At 36.1% G+C, this 17,978-nt stretch overlaps 1 protein-coding gene across 5 annotated transcripts in view; it reads right to left on the minus strand.

Moving 5' to 3' along the window:
* Window positions 1-900: 900 nt before the first annotated feature.
* Window positions 901-17,978, minus strand: part of nAChRa3 (nicotinic acetylcholine receptor alpha3 subunit) — a 101,427-nt gene continuing 84,349 nt past the window's right edge. For 3 of the 5 annotated variants that reach the window (XM_069123718.1, XM_069123715.1, XM_069123716.1), the window contains 9 exons: window positions 14,390-14,499; window positions 13,529-13,709; window positions 10,153-10,268; window positions 9,693-9,861; window positions 6,362-6,498; window positions 5,909-6,067; window positions 4,714-4,896; window positions 4,247-4,460; window positions 901-3,889 (listed from right to left, as the gene is read on the minus strand). In XM_069123718.1, coding sequence (XP_068979819.1) covers window positions 3,692-3,889; window positions 4,247-4,460; window positions 4,714-4,896; window positions 5,909-6,067; window positions 6,362-6,498; window positions 9,693-9,861; window positions 10,153-10,268; window positions 13,529-13,709; window positions 14,390-14,499 — 1,467 coding nt within the window. In that variant the 3' untranslated portion in view covers window positions 901-3,691. The remainder of the gene's footprint in view (window positions 3,890-4,246; window positions 4,461-4,713; window positions 4,897-5,908; window positions 6,068-6,361; window positions 6,499-9,692; window positions 9,862-10,152; window positions 10,269-13,528; window positions 13,710-14,389; window positions 14,500-17,978) is intronic. The other 2 variants (XM_069123717.1, XM_069123719.1) reach the window with 2 other exon arrangements.

A 17,978-nucleotide genomic window follows, 5' to 3' on the forward strand; every position in this document is an offset into this window, starting at 1 on the left:
AAACAAAATAATATATTATTGAGTTAATACAAAATGATTGAACAATCTAAAGTCACAGAAAAGTAGGAGTTCCAAGAAGTAAGGTGTTAATACTTTATTTACAGGACATTTTCAAAGTTACATCTCAGTTTCTTAAACATAGTTATTTTTTTTACACCTTAGATTGCTTGGAAGTCACTTTCTGTATTTTATTGAATCTGATCTTTTAATCCTTTAAAAAAGATATATATAGAAAACTAAGTCTCCTTATTTTTTTTTTTATAAATAACTATCTCATTTGACACTTATTTTGAAATATCTTATACAAGCCCAATACCTTACAGTAATATCTTAAGCAAGAAATATTTTTTTTTTAAAAGAATTACTTATTCTTAAATACAGTAACGTATTTAAGTAATTTCCCTGGCTAAAAATTAAGTTCGTCGCAATTATGAATTATGATGGATACATTACTTCATATTAAGAAATGAATATCATGTATAAAGTGAAAGTATATAATCGATGGCAAAACATTTAATCATGGATTGACAGATTATGCGCTACGCACAATCCGACGAGTAAAACTACATTTAATATAGCAACACTTCTCTCCCTGAATGCGTTGTGAGTCCGAGTGTTGAATATAAGGCCATTTCATGTGAATGACGACCGTTAAAAGTTCAACACACCATTTATAAAATCTCTTCCTTTATGGGAACAACATCTTCAATTTCGTGAATGAAGACAAACTGTCTGCTTAATTTACGTAGGTTTTATAATCGAGCTTATAGACACACTCACAAAATATCTTGCCATATTACTTTTATCGTGTGTGGTAATGGTTATTTATAATATTTATATATTTATATATATATATATATATATGTATATATATATGTATATATATATATGTATATATATATACATATATATCGTTAAATTGTTTTGTAACTTACGTTGAGTAACTATCACTGCGCTTACTTCCTCATAATAATGTATAATCAATTTTTCTTCTTTTTTCTACTTTTTGTTTTTTTTGTTTCATTAATACTCTTCACACATTCACGCGGATGACTCACGCTCTCTCTCCCCCCCTCTCTCTCTCTCTCTCTATCACACTCTCTCTTAAACGATAAACAATTAAAATAAAAAAATATTAAGAAACACAGGGTCCACATGTAAAATCCATATCTATGCGATGACCGGGCCAACCACAAGCTAATTTTTGTTTCTTTCGTTCTCTCGAAATTTTTTTCCTAATTTTATCGTTTCCAAAAGAAACTCCCGTGTATTACAAACGATAATAATAATAAAATTCGCTAGAAGAATTTGTATCGTCGAGTAATTCTCATTAATTAGTTTTTTCGGAGTAGTGCATACAAAATTGTCAAAATGTTCTTCTTTGTCGGTATGTTTGTTGACTACTGGTGGCAGGCATTTATGGTTCGTCACACTACGAGCCGAGGTTTTTCAAAGTAGTAGGACTGGTTGGAAAGTCTACGATCAGCGGCCAAAAAGAGTCTCGTCGAAAGGATTTTTAAGCAGCGGATCGTTGCTTCGTTTTTTTTTTAAGACGTAAAATTCTGGCTATTCATATATACTTAACTAGTAACTTTACCAATTACTCGGCTCTACTTATTTTCATTTTTTTTTATTATTTTTTTCTTTTCGTTTATTTTTCGCATCTGTATTAAGAGGGAACAACAGTGAACCGGAAACACGCGACTGCTGTCCATCAAAAGTAAGTCGTTAATTTTCGTAGCTTAGGAAGACAGTAAATTATTCTGAACGCGATTGCAATAATAAACAGTTGCAATTGTTTTCATATTACTTCGTTTTTTTCGTGCGTTTCATCTTGTTTTCTTGTCTTTTCATGTACGTGATGTTAATATGTCTAATAAATTTTTCACGGTTCGTCGGTGATACTGGAACGAACGTAATTACGAAAGTGTATCTTATTACGAACATATTACGTATTATGAGCAATAAAAGTTGAGTCGGTGAAACTTTCTTAGGCCTAACGCTTCTTCTTCTTCTCTTATGTCAATTTGCTTGTCGTACGTGGATTCAGATTTTTAGAATTTGCAGCTTCACAACTAGAGACACACGCGACTTTGTTCTCTATTCTTTTCTTTTCTTTTTATTCTGTGAAAATATGGCCCCATTGTTACAGGCTCAATGTAAACTTCGGAAACCGTTTAATATCTTCTTCCTTTCATTCTTTTCCTTTTTTCCTGAGTCTGCAACAGGCTTTGTCAAATCCCATGCCATCTACATCAATTATTGTGATCCTTTTTTCATTACTTTAACAATTGCTTTGGTACGTCGTTGATCGTTCTCCGTTTTAAAACTCGTTTCGATTCGAAACTATGTTGTGTCTAAAATATTACACTTCGGTCCCACATTTTTTCTTCGCTGTGTGTAACGAGACACGAGAACACTTTAATGCGATTCAATGGCAAAATTGCGTTCTTTGAGGCGTTCTTCAAGGGTGACGGAACATCAGTGATTCCTTAAACACTTAAATAACAAATTAATATTTATATTGTATGTTTAACTTTTTTTTATGACTATTGTTCACGATCGTTCCTAGAAATGACCTCGAATGTAATTCGTTTGTTAATTTTATACCGTTAAAGAATCACAATTGTACTGTGAATGTAACTGGCATAAACTCGAACTCTTCTTAGGTCTCTCCACATTAATTCTACGTTGTGTACATGTATCAACAACCTGATTTCCCTACATGTCTTTCGTTCGTTTGTAATATTAACAATAAAACCACGAGTCAAAAATCATTTGCCTTCAACGTTCATGCAAAAACATATTTCTTGTCCTTCGCAAGTATTTTAATCTTTTACATGAGAACTGAATAAACATAATATTATCATTTAGAAATATGACTTTCAACGGTGCAATCAAGGTCAAGAAATATGTTCAATTACATTTATTTCATTTCCATTTTATCTAATTGTCGTCCATTTTCGTTAGTGTTATTTCTACGTTCTGATCGCTGATGTGCGTATGATTTGAGAATCCTCGCCTTGAGCAGGGGAATAGCAGTTAATTGGCCGTTAGTCGTATAATTCGCGTGAAAAATCGAAGACTCCCTTTCTCTCATCGAGGCTTCAGTCTTTCAGTCGTTTACACCAGGGACGAGAAACCTCTGTTTTTTCAATCGTGTTCGCAAATGTATCGGAATCTCTTAAATTCGAATAAAATCAATGAATACTTGGATACATTTACCAATGTCTATTCAAACGTATATTTATCGTTCTCGTATTACAAACCAATAAATCTGTAAATGAATAATTTCAAATGAAAAATTGCAAACGCTTGCGAGAATTAAAGAACTTACACCGATGATATAATTAATCCAGAATTCAAGCGATAGAAGTGGAAGTATTATAATGATAGGACTATATAGAAATATTTGAACGATATCAACCCCTTCGGATCTAGCAAAATGGCGGCCGAAGGTTATCAATGTTGATTAACGCTAACAGACTTTCCGTACAACCTATATGTACCATCGAAATGATTGACAGCACGTGGGTATTCTTTGCAAAAGAGTCCCTGGTCAACGTGAACGCATTTTCATAATTTGTTCTTACGTTGTTACGTAATACATTGTATATGTATGTACGTGTGTAACGCATGTGTATGCGAGCATGCGTCGTACGTGAAGGTAACGAAATTGAACAATTGTCTCTCAGAGGCTTGTGACGATGTGTGGCTTGGCAGTGGTGGAAGCGATCTCGGACAGTCGCACGTCAATGGGGATGCGATCGTCATAGAGCGTTGGTGCCTGAAGGATGATACCTGCCGTGCCGACGACTACGGCTAGTGTAAAAATCCACAGGAATAACCTGTCAAGCACCATCGCGACGTATTTCCAATCTTCTTTGACCTAAACAATTAACAATGATTAAATCGACTAGCTAACTAATTGCATGGTAGTAGATTATTTATTTCAGCTTTCGACGAGGAATGAACTAGGTTTTTACAACTATGTAATTACTTAATTTAGTGAATTACGTAGATACCAACGATATTCGCAAAAAGCTCTAATTGAAAATTTAATGAAATTTTATTCAGGAAAAATACTCATAACGTCGACCTTGACAATATATTTCAGGTTCATCGAAATCAGCGTGGTGTTTCCTATTCTGCATAACTATCACAATTTATTTTAAACATTCTATCGTTTATTTTATTCTCATCGTCTATTTTGTTATTATAAAGCGGGAAGTAAAGGTTTGCATACTCTGGTAGAGTCCTCTTCTCTTTTCGTATGGTCAGCAATGAAACGAATGCCTTCAATAGCCTTATATAGTTCTGGGCAGTGATGCCAATGATGAAGAGTGTTACAGAGAGCGTCCACGCTCTCCTCGGTCGGCAGTTGCGGTGGAGGAGCAGCCGTGGTTGCTGGTGAACCGTGAATGCGACACGCACTTCCTAAATTCACAGCTTCCAATTCCCTAATAATTACATATTTATTTTTTTTTTTTTGAATAAATAAATGTCACAATCTCCTTATTTATTTTACTTAAAACAAAGTTTTAAGAAGTACCCCTTATTATTCTTGTTACTTATAAAAGTATGATTGTCTTTCTTGTAAAATTAACAATAATTTTTAAAGATGAGACGATAAAATCATGTAATAAAATGTCACTTCTGTGAGCCATTTTAAATATACATTTGAAGCATTTGCTAATAATGAACTTTACATACCGAGGGTGTAATTCGTCCCGCGAATCGAGACTCGGGAACAAAACGGAGGACTCAACCAGCTCCGAGGCCGAAGTCTCTACGAAGAGAGATGGGTCTCGTAATTCGAGACCATTGCACGTTCTGACCATCACGCGTTGGCCGTGATGGGCACCCATGGTACGTTTGTCTATCTGGTACTGCGGCCTGTTAAAAAATATAATCACTATCAACGAGAGCACAAACGATATTAAATAAGATATTTGAATATTTTAATCTTCATATTTAATTTCTAATTTTTTTACATCAATAAGATCAACAAGCAGTCACCATAAAAATGTTAAAAACTAATTGTAAGGAATTGCATACATATTTCTGGTGTCTGAATATATTTACACTTTAGTAATGTCGACAAGCTTTTCTTTCTGAAATCTCTTTATACTCTCTAACAATAGACATTAATTTTATAAGCTTGTGGAACTACGCTCTATACTATTACAATTACTGGAATGGTATTTCGTTTGTACAGGCGATATGATTATCGTAAGGCGATGGTATCAAGCATGTCGGTGGGCGTAGTGACGATTTATTATAATCGATGTGTAATCAATTATTGGAAACATTACGTTGCAAGTAGTGTGTAGAAGATTCCAACAAGGTGCTACACGACGTGTAGTGCTGAATTGTGCATAACGTTGTATGGAACTGTCGAGCTACCGTGTTAGCATTTACAGTGACTAATGTGCAGGATTCCAGATCGTTTGAACGAGATAAATGGATCTGCGAATTTTCAGTCCCTGCCCTTATGCAAATTTCTTCATCTTCTTAACAACTAGGATCTCGGCTCTCAAGTTTCCATATAATATTCTCGATATATTAACAAATCTCCAACAAAGATCCAATATCTTTCATTTCTTTAAATTTTTTCCTCTTTCTTCGCATATTTTACAAACGAATTTCGATACTTTACTATGTTTGTTTGCATCTCGGCCGAAACTACAGATACAAATGTAAATGCAAATTCAATTCCAGTTTGGTGGACAGAGGAAGAGACAGAAAAAGAGAAGGGAGAGAAGTAGAGAGAGAATGGTGGATTGTGCTAATGGTTGTAGACACGACGTGGCGCTAACGTCACGTGCGAGGCCACTAATGAACGTTCTAATGCTGCTTGGCATAGGCCCAACGGTTGGTCCAAATGCTCGGTAAAATCATATCTTGCCTGGAATCGTAATCGGATCTCTTCGAAGACGTATTATACCTGCGCATCACCAGTAGTCTTGGCAGAACATGGATAAAAACACGACGGACCCATGGTGCCATCACGTGCGTCTGTGGCGACCGGAAGTGAACATTAAGGACTACCACGGTTACGCATATACTGAAAATAGACGTTATATTAAATTATACTGTCACATATAATTTACTTATTATAAAAACTTACAACTCAAATTAAAATCGAACTTAGAGAGTCAAACCGTAATTTAGAAATTTTACCATAGAATCATTAGCTCGAACAGAATTAATCATACGTTACTAATACTCAAGGTCAAACGAAGATTCCAATCCTCCGCTATACAACAGTTTATTTGTATAATAAATTAGTTATAATGCTTTAGTATGAATCTCGTAAGAAGCAGGTTTTAGAAATTTAAATATTTGTCGATCGTTATACCTGAAGGTGTCTAGGATCATGGTGAAGAGGACGAATTTACCGAGAAGCGGTACCACGAGCGACGTGGGCGGGATAATTTCGGCCAGCAGGAGGAAGAACACAGTCAGCGACAGTAAAATCGAAATTGATAGGCTGACCTGCAATTAAACGATTAATCATGTCAGATACATCGCAACGATACTTTTTCTCATTTTTCTTTTTTTTTTTTTTGAAAAGAAACGGTACCTATCAAGAAACAAAAAGGTAAACGAAAAGAGAGAAAGATACAGGAGGAATACAGAAGGAGAAGTGGAAACAATCGAAGAGAAAGTTCTGATACGATTCAGAATGTAGAGGGCACGCTCGAGCAAAGTGACTCCGCTACAAAGAGACAAAGAGGTAGCCCTCGAGGTTAAGTGTGAAGAACAAAACGTTCCTTTCATTCGTTCATGACACAGTATTGTATTTCGAAACGTGCTAAGGTCGTGTCATTATTTGTGATACTAATTACATAGCGATTAGAAAGAAAACGAACTCGACGAGGAAGAAGCTCTTGTCCATTAAAAAAATGTCCTTTTGTAATAGAAAATCAACGCCGCCTTAAATTACTTTCTTTCAAATATCATTCCACGAATTTGCTGAACCTCCAAGGCGGATTTCTTTTCAAAGTAAACCAGAACTTTTCAAACAGAAGACGGTGTAGAACTGTATACAGCCGCCCACAGAGAACACGCGAAGATAAATATGACTCGGATATTTCGCGATAGATTGGTGTAGGTTTCAAATCAGTAGGCAAACCAGAAACGAAGAACAAAGCCCGATTCGAGAGAGCATTGTTTCACCGGGCTGGCAGCATTCGCCTAAAGTAGCTAGTAGATTTGCAGTTCAAGCCGAATTCATGCTCTTCGTCGCGATTGTCCTTTTCAAACGGGATTCACCGCGAGACTTTTGTGTTTGAAAGTTGTTTGGAGTCGATCATACGCGATATCAAGAAGAATACTTCTGAAGAAGGATGAATTGATATGGAAAAGGAAGTTGCTTTAAGCATAGTAGTACTGGGCGATTGAAAGTATAATAAGTTACAGAATGGTCGCGGATTTGAAGAAGCGGTTTTGTATTCGTTTCTATTAAATGTTCTTTAACGCATTGAATGCCGCATGGGTCATCGGTGGTGCACGTTGGACTTTCTATTTAGTGCTTTGTAGTTATTCCGCGTGAGACAAATCTTGATAATGATTCGAAATATAATCATAGGCGATGCATAATTATCACGTACAATACGATTATAGTACCGTGGCCACCGATGGCCCATGTGGTTTGAACGAAAAGTCACGTGAAAATGATTCGACATTCATACTTATTGCTAGTACTGCGCGTTATTTGAACACGAATCGAGGAAATCTGTCATGAAATTGGAAGCATCTGTTTTATCTATTTTATCGTATTTTTTTTAAATATCAAGAGATGCGATCAGTCATGACGCGTAGAAGACTGAATACTCGAGCGTTGTGAAGATCTGACGAAGAAAACGAGTAAGAGGAAATTCGTCCCCGTATCATTTTGTTTAGAAATAAAAGAAAAGTTGTATCGCGAAAACCGCGGAATAGACACAAGAAGGAAGAGATCTTGGGACGGTGTCTTTTTCGCAACGAATCGAAGTGTCGGTAAGCGGCTGCGGATGGCACGCTGACATCTGACCTTCTCTCCTTTTTTTTCACCACCCCCGCCGTCCTCGACGTTTCCTCCTTTACCCTTTCGCCGGCTGTTTCAAGCCAGAACAATACGACTGAATTATAGAGGCGCACACGGCGTCAAGTGGGTATCGGCTCGAGGTCAAGAGTCTACGAGGAATGGAGGCCGAACGGCATTTAGAGGTTTGCATTCCGAAGATGGATTTTGATATTTGACCCTCTCCACCCGGAATTCTGATCGAACGAGTCGACTTCACCCACGAAATCACCCTCTGCGCGACACACTACAAATATTTTCAACTTCCTTTTGCTGGACATGTTCATACACCGAAGCGCTTAAAAAATTGAACGTTTCATGGTGTTTACCTTTCTTAAAGGTTCTCTCCAATTCACACTTGCTTCTAAAGAATCCAATCTTTTTCTGTTAGTCAAAGACTTTCCGTTTCAGAAGAATATTATAATATTATAAAATATAATTTGAAAGTGCTTTCCACGTTTCCAAATCTAATTTTGTTAATACCTTAACTACTGCGGCGGTTACTGGGGCTCTGCGATACCACAGTTAATTAAAATATTCAAATTAAACGAACAGTCATAATTGTACAATACCTGGTATTTTTAATATTATCATAGTAGCATAAAGTATGTACCAAATGCTTCACAAGTCGCTTAATTTTAGTTTTAGTAAAATTTAAGATTTCAACACACACATTATATTGTACAACGCGTGAAATAAACTACGATAAAGACATACAATTTGATGAGCAATCGTGTTAAAACGTTCCATTTAACGGGCCTTTGTACATCAAAATTCGTACCCTCGTTATTTACCAACGAAAGCCTAGGAAATGCACAATAAAGCTATAAAGCGTTAATATACCTTTCAAGAAGCAAAGGATTTAAACAATTCGAAGGAAGCCTTTTCATCTAGAAATGAGAAGAATAGAGGGGCTTCTTGTTTCACCTCGTCACGTGGAACGGAACACGGCGACGAATTTAATATCCTTTATTGGCTTTACTTTTCTCTCGAATCGTGCGCGCACCAACGAAATTTATCGATACACTTTCACGAGACCCTCAGTTCGTGGTTCTTATATTAAACTCGCGGAAACTCGGACGAACTTTTCCCGCTAGTAAATCGCGGTGAACGATGGATCATGCATCACTGTGAAATTTAAGATCAACGTTCCTACATCAATTCGTTTTGCGTTCAGATTGCACATTCTGATGAACTTGTATCTACGATTTACAATTACTGTAAACTTCTGGCTCGTAAATATTATTCTACTAACTGTGGGTCAACTGTGTAACTGATGTACGACTGCGGCATTTTATACAAATTCTATTATGAGATATTATGTTTGAGGATATAATTAAAAACCTGGAATCTCGGTGGAAAATTGTTTTTCCCATCAAAGTGTTACAGAAAGCACTTTGGACATTCTATATATTTCTTTATATCTCCAGCGTATTCTGCGCAATTTTATTTTCAGATTCTACTATAAATGCATAAAAATCCGCAGTCTAATCATCGCTCCTTCGTACTCCCACCTTCCTCTCTACGATTAAACCAGCGAGTGGAACACGTGAAAATAATTAAATACCTTGAACAACCAGGAAAGAAAACAAGGAAACAGGGTTAAACAATAAACACTGCTCACCTTCTCGCCACTGTCGCTTGGCAGATAGAAGACCAACACCGTGAGAAACGAGATGCCCATACACGGTATTATAAGGTTGACAGTGTAAAACAGAGTCTTCCGTCTCATGGTGATGTTGAACGTGATGTCGAGGTAAGGCTCGTCGCAGCACGTGTAAAATTTTTCATTTCTGCAAATGAAACGCTGGATGTAACCGTGTTTCTAAAGATACCTCTGGTTACCTCGCGACGAATTGTTATCTTGAAATTGTTCTCTCAACATGTACGCCATTTTGTTCTGCTACGAACGACTGGATACGTCCGTAGAAATTTTCTCAGCCTGATTATACTTTCGTTTCGATTGGTGTTTCGTCAGAGGACTGCCAGTTTCTCGAGAATTGGCTCGAATTGGAGGAGTACTTGGAAAAGAGGTCTTGGGGGCTTAGGGGAGCGTTTAGGACGATTCCTAGGGGATGTCTTACCTCACGGCTGGGACTTCGAGGATATCCCACTCGACGGAAGTGTAAAACTCCGACAGATCGACACCGATATCTACGATGTTGCTGCCACGGATCTCGTCGATGTGCCGTAGATCGACCTGCAAAAGTTTCGATAAAACGTGTGTACTTGGGGGAAATTATTTATTGATGTTAGAGAGCGATGAAGTGCTAGAAAAGGAGCTATCGTATTTGACTATTGTACTACTGTAAACTTCATTAAGGAACCAACATCGCATTTTTAAAGCAATATTTCATTTCTGAAATTCTGATTCTTTTTTAGTTAAGCAATAACTTGTTTACATGCACTTTATTGAATAACTCACACGAATGATACATTTTAATTAATAATTTTACTGAATAACTTTGCCGATTATTTTACCGTTTGGTTCTTAATGATTAATTAATTGTTGATTAATTCTCTTTGTAAGTACAAGAATTTTCTCATTTGTATGAATCAGGATGATGTTAAATAAAATAATATTTATCGGTAATCGAAGTAAGTTATAGAAGAACTTTGATACAAAATCTTAACGCGAAAAGTTTTATTGAATATTCGACGAATGTGGAACGAGGTATTTATACAATTTTGCTATTAATTTTATTTAAAATATATTCTTCCGTCTTTTAATCCGATCGTTGTTTCATAGAAGATTTATCAGTAAAACGATATAATTCCGTGAAAACAGAACGTATCAGTCAGGTTAATAGAGGAAACGCGAGGCATTACGGTAGATAGGTTTGATCCACTTGAGGGATGGAATGCCATTCGATGTTCCTGATATTTACGTCCATTTCTGCCCGTTAAGTTGGAGTTAACGAGATTCCCCGGCGCAACCGCGCCGGAATTCTCGATTATTACTTCGAGACAACGATTCGAGGTGAAACATTGGGACACTGCACGATATGATGCTTTAAAATCGCCACTCGACACAGAAACTTCAGCCAAAGTGTCCGTGTGTGTGTGTGTCCTTTAAAAGAATATACAATACCAATCTCTCGTAAAGAAATTAGCAAACCTTTTAAAAAAGGGTCACGCGAAATATCAGTTAAAAATTCCTTTCCATCTGTTTAGCGATCGTCGACCGTCCTCAACGCTTTTTAAAGCGATTCTTCTAAAAAAATAATTTCTATTTTTTTCATATCTTTTATAATCATCCTAACAATAGTAGGATATCATAAATTGTATTTTGTTAACAATTCTTTCATCTAATTTTTCAACATGCACTGCTTGGGAAACATTTCAATATTAATCGTTGGTAAATCCCTAATTGGATACGGCAAAGATTTTCAAATTCTTTTCCCTAAAAAATTAAATTCTGTCCATCTCAGATTCTTTAGGATCTTCGTAATGATAGTAGAAACGTTGACATATCTGTTTTATAATTGTTATCGTAATATTGCTTGACAGGTTTCCGAATATTAATTACTGGAAAATCTCCTATTGAATCGAATGAAAATAGCGACCAGCTATAAACGCTAATAGAAGGAAACATCTTGTTCGTCGACAGAAATTGACGATCCCAGAATTCACATACGATGCGGCGGATCGTTAAAAGCATCTCACGTAATCACCCCTTACGGAATGTCCATTTCGTATACCGTATATAAAGCTGATCGATCGGGGTATGTGTTTCTTATTAAATGAACCTGATGGATATCCCGTCGTCGCGTCTGATGACGCATGGACAACGTATCACACACATATGTATATGTATACACGATATGCATTATTCATCGACCGGTATAGATACTTTACGCGATACTACTCGTGCTGCATGCACGACAATCGTCTGAGAATAATGACGCGAAACGATTTCGTCCTGCCCACTTGTAGCTTCGTTATATGTAAATTCTTCTTTCGTTCGACGATCCTGTAATTCTTTATAACGTCGTGAATATCGGTCAAAATTTTTCCCTCTTCTTTTGTTCTTTTTTTTTTTTTGTTGATATGGAAGGAAAATTTTGCAGGATAATGAAGGTCTATCAATACTAAAATTATCAGAACGATCAAATGGACGTATTCATGATTTTTATACAAATTTTATAGGTTCATAACGATGCGCCTTTGGGATTTGCTTCTTCCTACACTTAGTACTTCCTCTTGATTCTTCACTTCTCCTTTCATCTTAATTTTCTTGCTGCAAATTTTACACCCTAGTCGTCGGTAATTTTATTCGCTAATTATTCTTTCATCAAGTAACTTTATTATAATATTTTGAGAAAGACTTTAGTGTAGGATTGAAACAAAAATCGGTAATAGTTTGGTATCTTTTGGTAACAGGAGAAAGATGATTCAGAATTTCGCTAAAAAGTTTATCCTTTAAAATTTTGCTTCTTCCAAAATTTTAATACCGCACTGTCACGTCGTTTGTTTCGCTGATATCGATTAGGTGAAGAGAAATAGAGGAATCCGACGGATCAAGGAAGTAATCGACGTGACCGGAAAAAGTGTGGCGGTACCGGGGTGTAATAAACAACTCCGTGTATCGCGTAGACGAGATATTAATCGTTGGAAATTTATGTACGTTTCATTCGGCGTACATCCGCGATGATGGCGTACCGTCCTCATGCATAGTGATAAGTTGGACCAAGCTGTTCGCACGAGGCGCGCAATAACATGCAAATAAATAAATTCGCAGCGTCGCTCTGTGCAACTGACTCACGCGCCGCGTTAATTACACTTTCTTAATCTAATTTCCGGTTACGCACCGTTCTCAGCTACGCCGATGCGTTCTGGTCGCTTCTACGAGCGAATCACGTCACGTTTCACGGTTGTTAAACCTTTCTTCGCCTGCTTTTTCTTTTCTTTCTCTTTTCTAATTTAAAATTCTATAACAAGGGTGGTTAGCATAAAATAGTGTTCTTGCGAGTGAATTGAATGTTCTCGAAAATTATACAAGATTAACGCAATAGCGTCGTGCAAGATGTCAAATTTTATTGAACACGGTTGTTTCTCAAAATTGAAACAAGAAGGACTTTGAATAAACTAAACGGAGATCTGTCGTCGAATCTTCGTTACGATATGTGGTAACGTTAATACATTCTTAGCCTGTAGAATGAATTTATAATTGTACAATTTTTGTACAGTATCAATTGTTTCTTTGAACCAATAATACTCTTTTAGTCCTTTGAGATATAATTACAATTTGTTCAAATATAAGATGTACTAAAACAATTTTTTAAAATCGACTGGGAAATTTCATCGCTCGTAATTGCAATTCTTAGCATAATTTTATCACAAGTTTCCCTCTTATCTTTCTTGAAAATTTCTAACACCCTTTTGAACACGTCTTGAATGAAGATGACCTGTTCTTGATAATGAGTAAAATGCGATGAGAAAGTTGAAGACGATCGTTACCTGGAAGCCATCGTAAGTCCACGAGCCGAACTTCATGACGCACGTCTGCTCGTCGAACGGGAAGTATTCTACGTCGATCTCGCAGGAAGACTTGTATATGGCCGGTGGCTTCCATTCGACCCTCCCTGTATAATTTAACGTCGCCTTCGTTGCCAGCGTCACCTCGAAATTACCGTCGGCACTGTTCAAATCAAATAGATCAACCATTATAATTAATTGTAAATCGATAAAACTGTCCTTTGATTTTCAAGAAGATTTTCAAAGATAATACTTTTGTCGATTGTTTGGAAGTTAAGTGGGGTTTAATTAATAACGGAATTTTTAATTAATATACGTAGAATAGTTTTATTTGTCCAGTTGTATTTTTTTAACGTTAAAAGAAAAGTATATATATATATTATATTGTTAATGAAAGTTTCAACTAACAATGGAATTTTTACTTAATTTCTGACGACGAGGAACTTTTATTCTCATATTGTACGAAATCTTATTTTTTTATTTTCAACTTGTCAAATACGAGAAATTTTATTTCTTATCTTTAAATTATTAAATTTGCCAAATTTTTGTTTATTCTTGAATCGTGGTATATTAGTGAAATTTTATGTTATATTATTTAATATCGGACGTTTGTTGAATATTAGCCAATGAAGTAGCAAGAAATACGAGTAGAATTTCATAGGGCAGAGGATAAATCGAGTTTGCTCCGTTATGAAAATTCCAAAACTAGGAGATTACTCGTGGCAGTTCGCCAAGTAATTCTAGACGGTCTTTTATGTCTTATGCCCTCTACAAAGTTAGATCCATTAAGGAGTAGCACTAGATATTAACGTAATTTGCTTGGTGACGAAAAGAAGGCCTTACTTGTTATACAAAACTATATCGGGCCTCCATATATGATCGGATGGCACGTGCAACATCTCCACCCCACCATATTCCTTTGGATCCCACTTTAACTTGTAATCGTACCATGACTGCAACAAGACACATTTCAATGATTTTATAAAAACAATGTACATACTTTCAGGGGAAGTATGTTTGAAATAATTATTAAAGAAATCTAATAAAAAATCCTAAAGTACTCGTCAAAGGAAATACTAAGTATATTTAATTTATATAAATTTACAAATCAATACTTTTCATGTAATATATCATTTCGTATTCCTTTTGATAACAATGAAAACAATGAAACAAATCAACCCATTGAAGAATTTCAGAATACATATTAACGTAGCAAATGGAAAACATCTTCTAACGCTTCAGCTTTTGTAAAATACGAAATAGAGCTTTCTGCCTTACTATGATTTCTCATTGACAATGATCCCTCGATGCGAAACGACATTTTTTCTTACTTTTTTTAATCGACATATACATACGTATTTATTTACGTATATACGTATATACATATGTATTTACAAATGACGTTCTTTATTTATCATTTAACATATTATCACGATGTACACTCTTATCAATCACGCCTAAAAAAAGACTACTCCGACACGATTAATAATTATAAGTTTCATGTAAATACATTGATCGATCGTAAAGTCACGAGCCTTTCTTTCTCCTCTCGATGAATACCATGTACCATTAGTGTTGGATTATTATTTTGTAACACCCGGCATATGTATAGAGCTGAATAAAATTCAACGAGAAAGAAAAGAAAGAAAAAAGAAGAAGAAAAAGGAAAAGAAAGGAAGCCCTGATGAAATTAAGCGCAACGCCGGGCTAAAAATATTCGAGGGGCAAATTATGAAGCAGGGGGTGGAAGCATGCCCCAGAATTGTATTTCTCGTATCGTTCGTGTGTGCGATTATCGTGCGGCCGTTTGTTCTTTTCAGCCTTTTCCACGACGGATTGTTTCCGTGAAACTCGGCCTGCCACGAGCAGCAGGCTTACTTTGTTCGCGACGTTGAACAGTTTTGACGTCTGTCAGCCTCTCCGTCGGATCAGATCCCGGGTGAAATTAATTAAAACGAAAGGAACGATGAAACACGCCGCTGATGGGATATATGCCGGGCAAAGTGCCCAGGATTACACGTGTATGCCTTGTGTATACCACTGTTTTGGATATCTCGGGGAGAACGTGACAGAATAAAAAGAATAGTGGTATGCAAAGCTTAAAAAACGAACGACAAACGAATATCAAAATGATAAATATCAAAGTTATAAATGTTATTGTAAGTGATCGAGGGATTGAAAGGAAAAAGGATACGAACGATGAAATCTTTAATGTTGTCACTTTCCGTCTAATTGTATTTTTCTAAAGTCAAGAAATATCTCAAGTTCGAACAAAATGTAAAAAGATATAGTTATTAATACGTATAATTTTTTATTTCAATTTTGTCTTCAGCATATTCTTATGAAACTCTTTTCGTTCGATAAAATGAAAGAAAGATTAAAATAGAAAAATTTGAATTTTAGAGAAATTGAACTGTTATAAAGGAACGTGTATGCCGAGGAACTTTAAAACACATCACTAGACACTGGTGGGCTTTTACGTACTTACGAGAAAGTTAAGTGCGTCAAAATGCGCATAATACGCAAAGATATTAAAAGTATCCGAAGTATAGCACTTATTGTAACATCCTGCGGCTGGAACAAATTCCTTTAATTGTGTTTATAAAATTAAAAATTTGCATAAATATCCTCAGTCTACATATTAGTAAACGCACTTATGAAAATTCCAGAGATTTCTCCACCGAATTCCCCGAGTATAACAAATGAAATCCTTTTTCCATCCATCGACACGAATAACGTTATACGACTCGACTTACTTTTCGCAGGTGGAAATGTTTTCAACGTTTGAAACGTCTCGCATATTTTTGCGTTGGAGAGAAAAAATATAATGAGAGAACGATAGGAAAGCAAAAAGTGATTGTATAGAACTGTACGTCAGGCTAATTGACAGAGGGGATCGCAGAGAGCATGCGACAGAATGTTAATTAACGCGAAGCAAGGGAAGTCTTTTCTGGATATCTCATTTATGAGAGAAAAACAGTGGGAAAAGGAAAAACAAAGCGAACCGATGAAAAATAGCAGGTAGTTCATTCACCGATGAATTTGGAAAAGTATTCGACAAAGTTATTCTACTTTATACAATCTTCCAATTTTTTCAAATAATTAAACGATTGAATAATGAAACAGATAAATGATCGTGTGATTTCTCGATAGAAAAGAAATCCAATAAAATTAGCGAAGAATGGCGGCAGAGAACGAAACTGTGTTTAACCAATGTCTGATCAGTGATCACTGAACTATATGTCTGACCTATATTATTTGATACCACTTAATTCCTCAAGGATACCACTTAATTCCTCAAGCTACACATTCTACAACGTTTCCTAGACAGAACGTTAAATCTTTTCAGCTTGTCTATTCTCCGTAAATTACATAAGCCTCTAAATGCTTGTGTCGTATGGGGAAACATCATATGTATAGACATTATCGACAGATAAATACTCCATTCTATCCCAGTGCTACTTCTCTTGATACGTATCACTTCTTGGCCATTTAATGACGATTCATAAGCTGTTAAAGTAGATACAGTCGATTTTTGACGCTGGAGATTACGATCTAACAAAAAATGATCATACCTTTTGTCGTTGATGAATGCACACAATACGCAAAAATATAGAAAATACCCAAAGTACATTACCCTTTACGATACTTCACAGGTAAAACAATTTTCTACCTAAGTTTCAATTTGTACATTATATTTAAAAATATTCAGATTTGTGTAAATATCAGTCAAGTAGTAAATATAGAATCTCATAGTGACTAGTATCATGAAAGATTTGGTAAAGACAAAGTGTAGGAAGATGCAAGCCGTCGAGTATAAATTTCACGGACGTAATTCCTATGGTAATACTCGAGGTACCTTTACGCTAGAATTTCAAGCTCTTACCGATTAAATCGATGGTGGAAACAGCGGTTCGAAGGTCAACTGATAGGCAAACAAACGAAATTCGACGGAAGCCGCCCCCTTTTCGTTCGAGCGTTTGTTACACGTGGCCGAAGCTCCATTAATATATGCGGGAGCACAGAGTCCCAGCGAACCATCAATATTTGATCTGATTATATATCGGTTCTCGTCTTTATGTACTTACGGTCGTTACCTGGTGACGCTGTCTAACAGATTAATGGCCCGCAAGTACCGCGTATCCCATCAGCTGCGATCGAATACGATTCATCGAGACGATCGCGGATCCAATTAAGAGAAATTGAGCGTCAAAAATGGACGAGCATGAAAGCCAAGGCAAACACCATGGATCGATTTCATGTTTTGTATTATAAAATTACCGATCATAACATTTGTCTTCTGATTACTTTTGTTATTTTCAATATTTTCCACGTTTCATCGTCAGTATTTTGTGGCTTGATTAAACTACATAACGCTCATGTTCGTGTGAGACACGGATACAGCTAACTCATCTTTTCTACTAACACATCT

This window comes from Bombus flavifrons, chromosome 11 (genome assembly GCF_040668555.2).
Source record: "Bombus flavifrons isolate JBK064 chromosome 11, iyBomFlav1_principal, whole genome shotgun sequence".
In the NCBI taxonomy this organism is placed as follows: Eukaryota; Metazoa; Arthropoda; class Insecta; order Hymenoptera; family Apidae; genus Bombus; species Bombus flavifrons.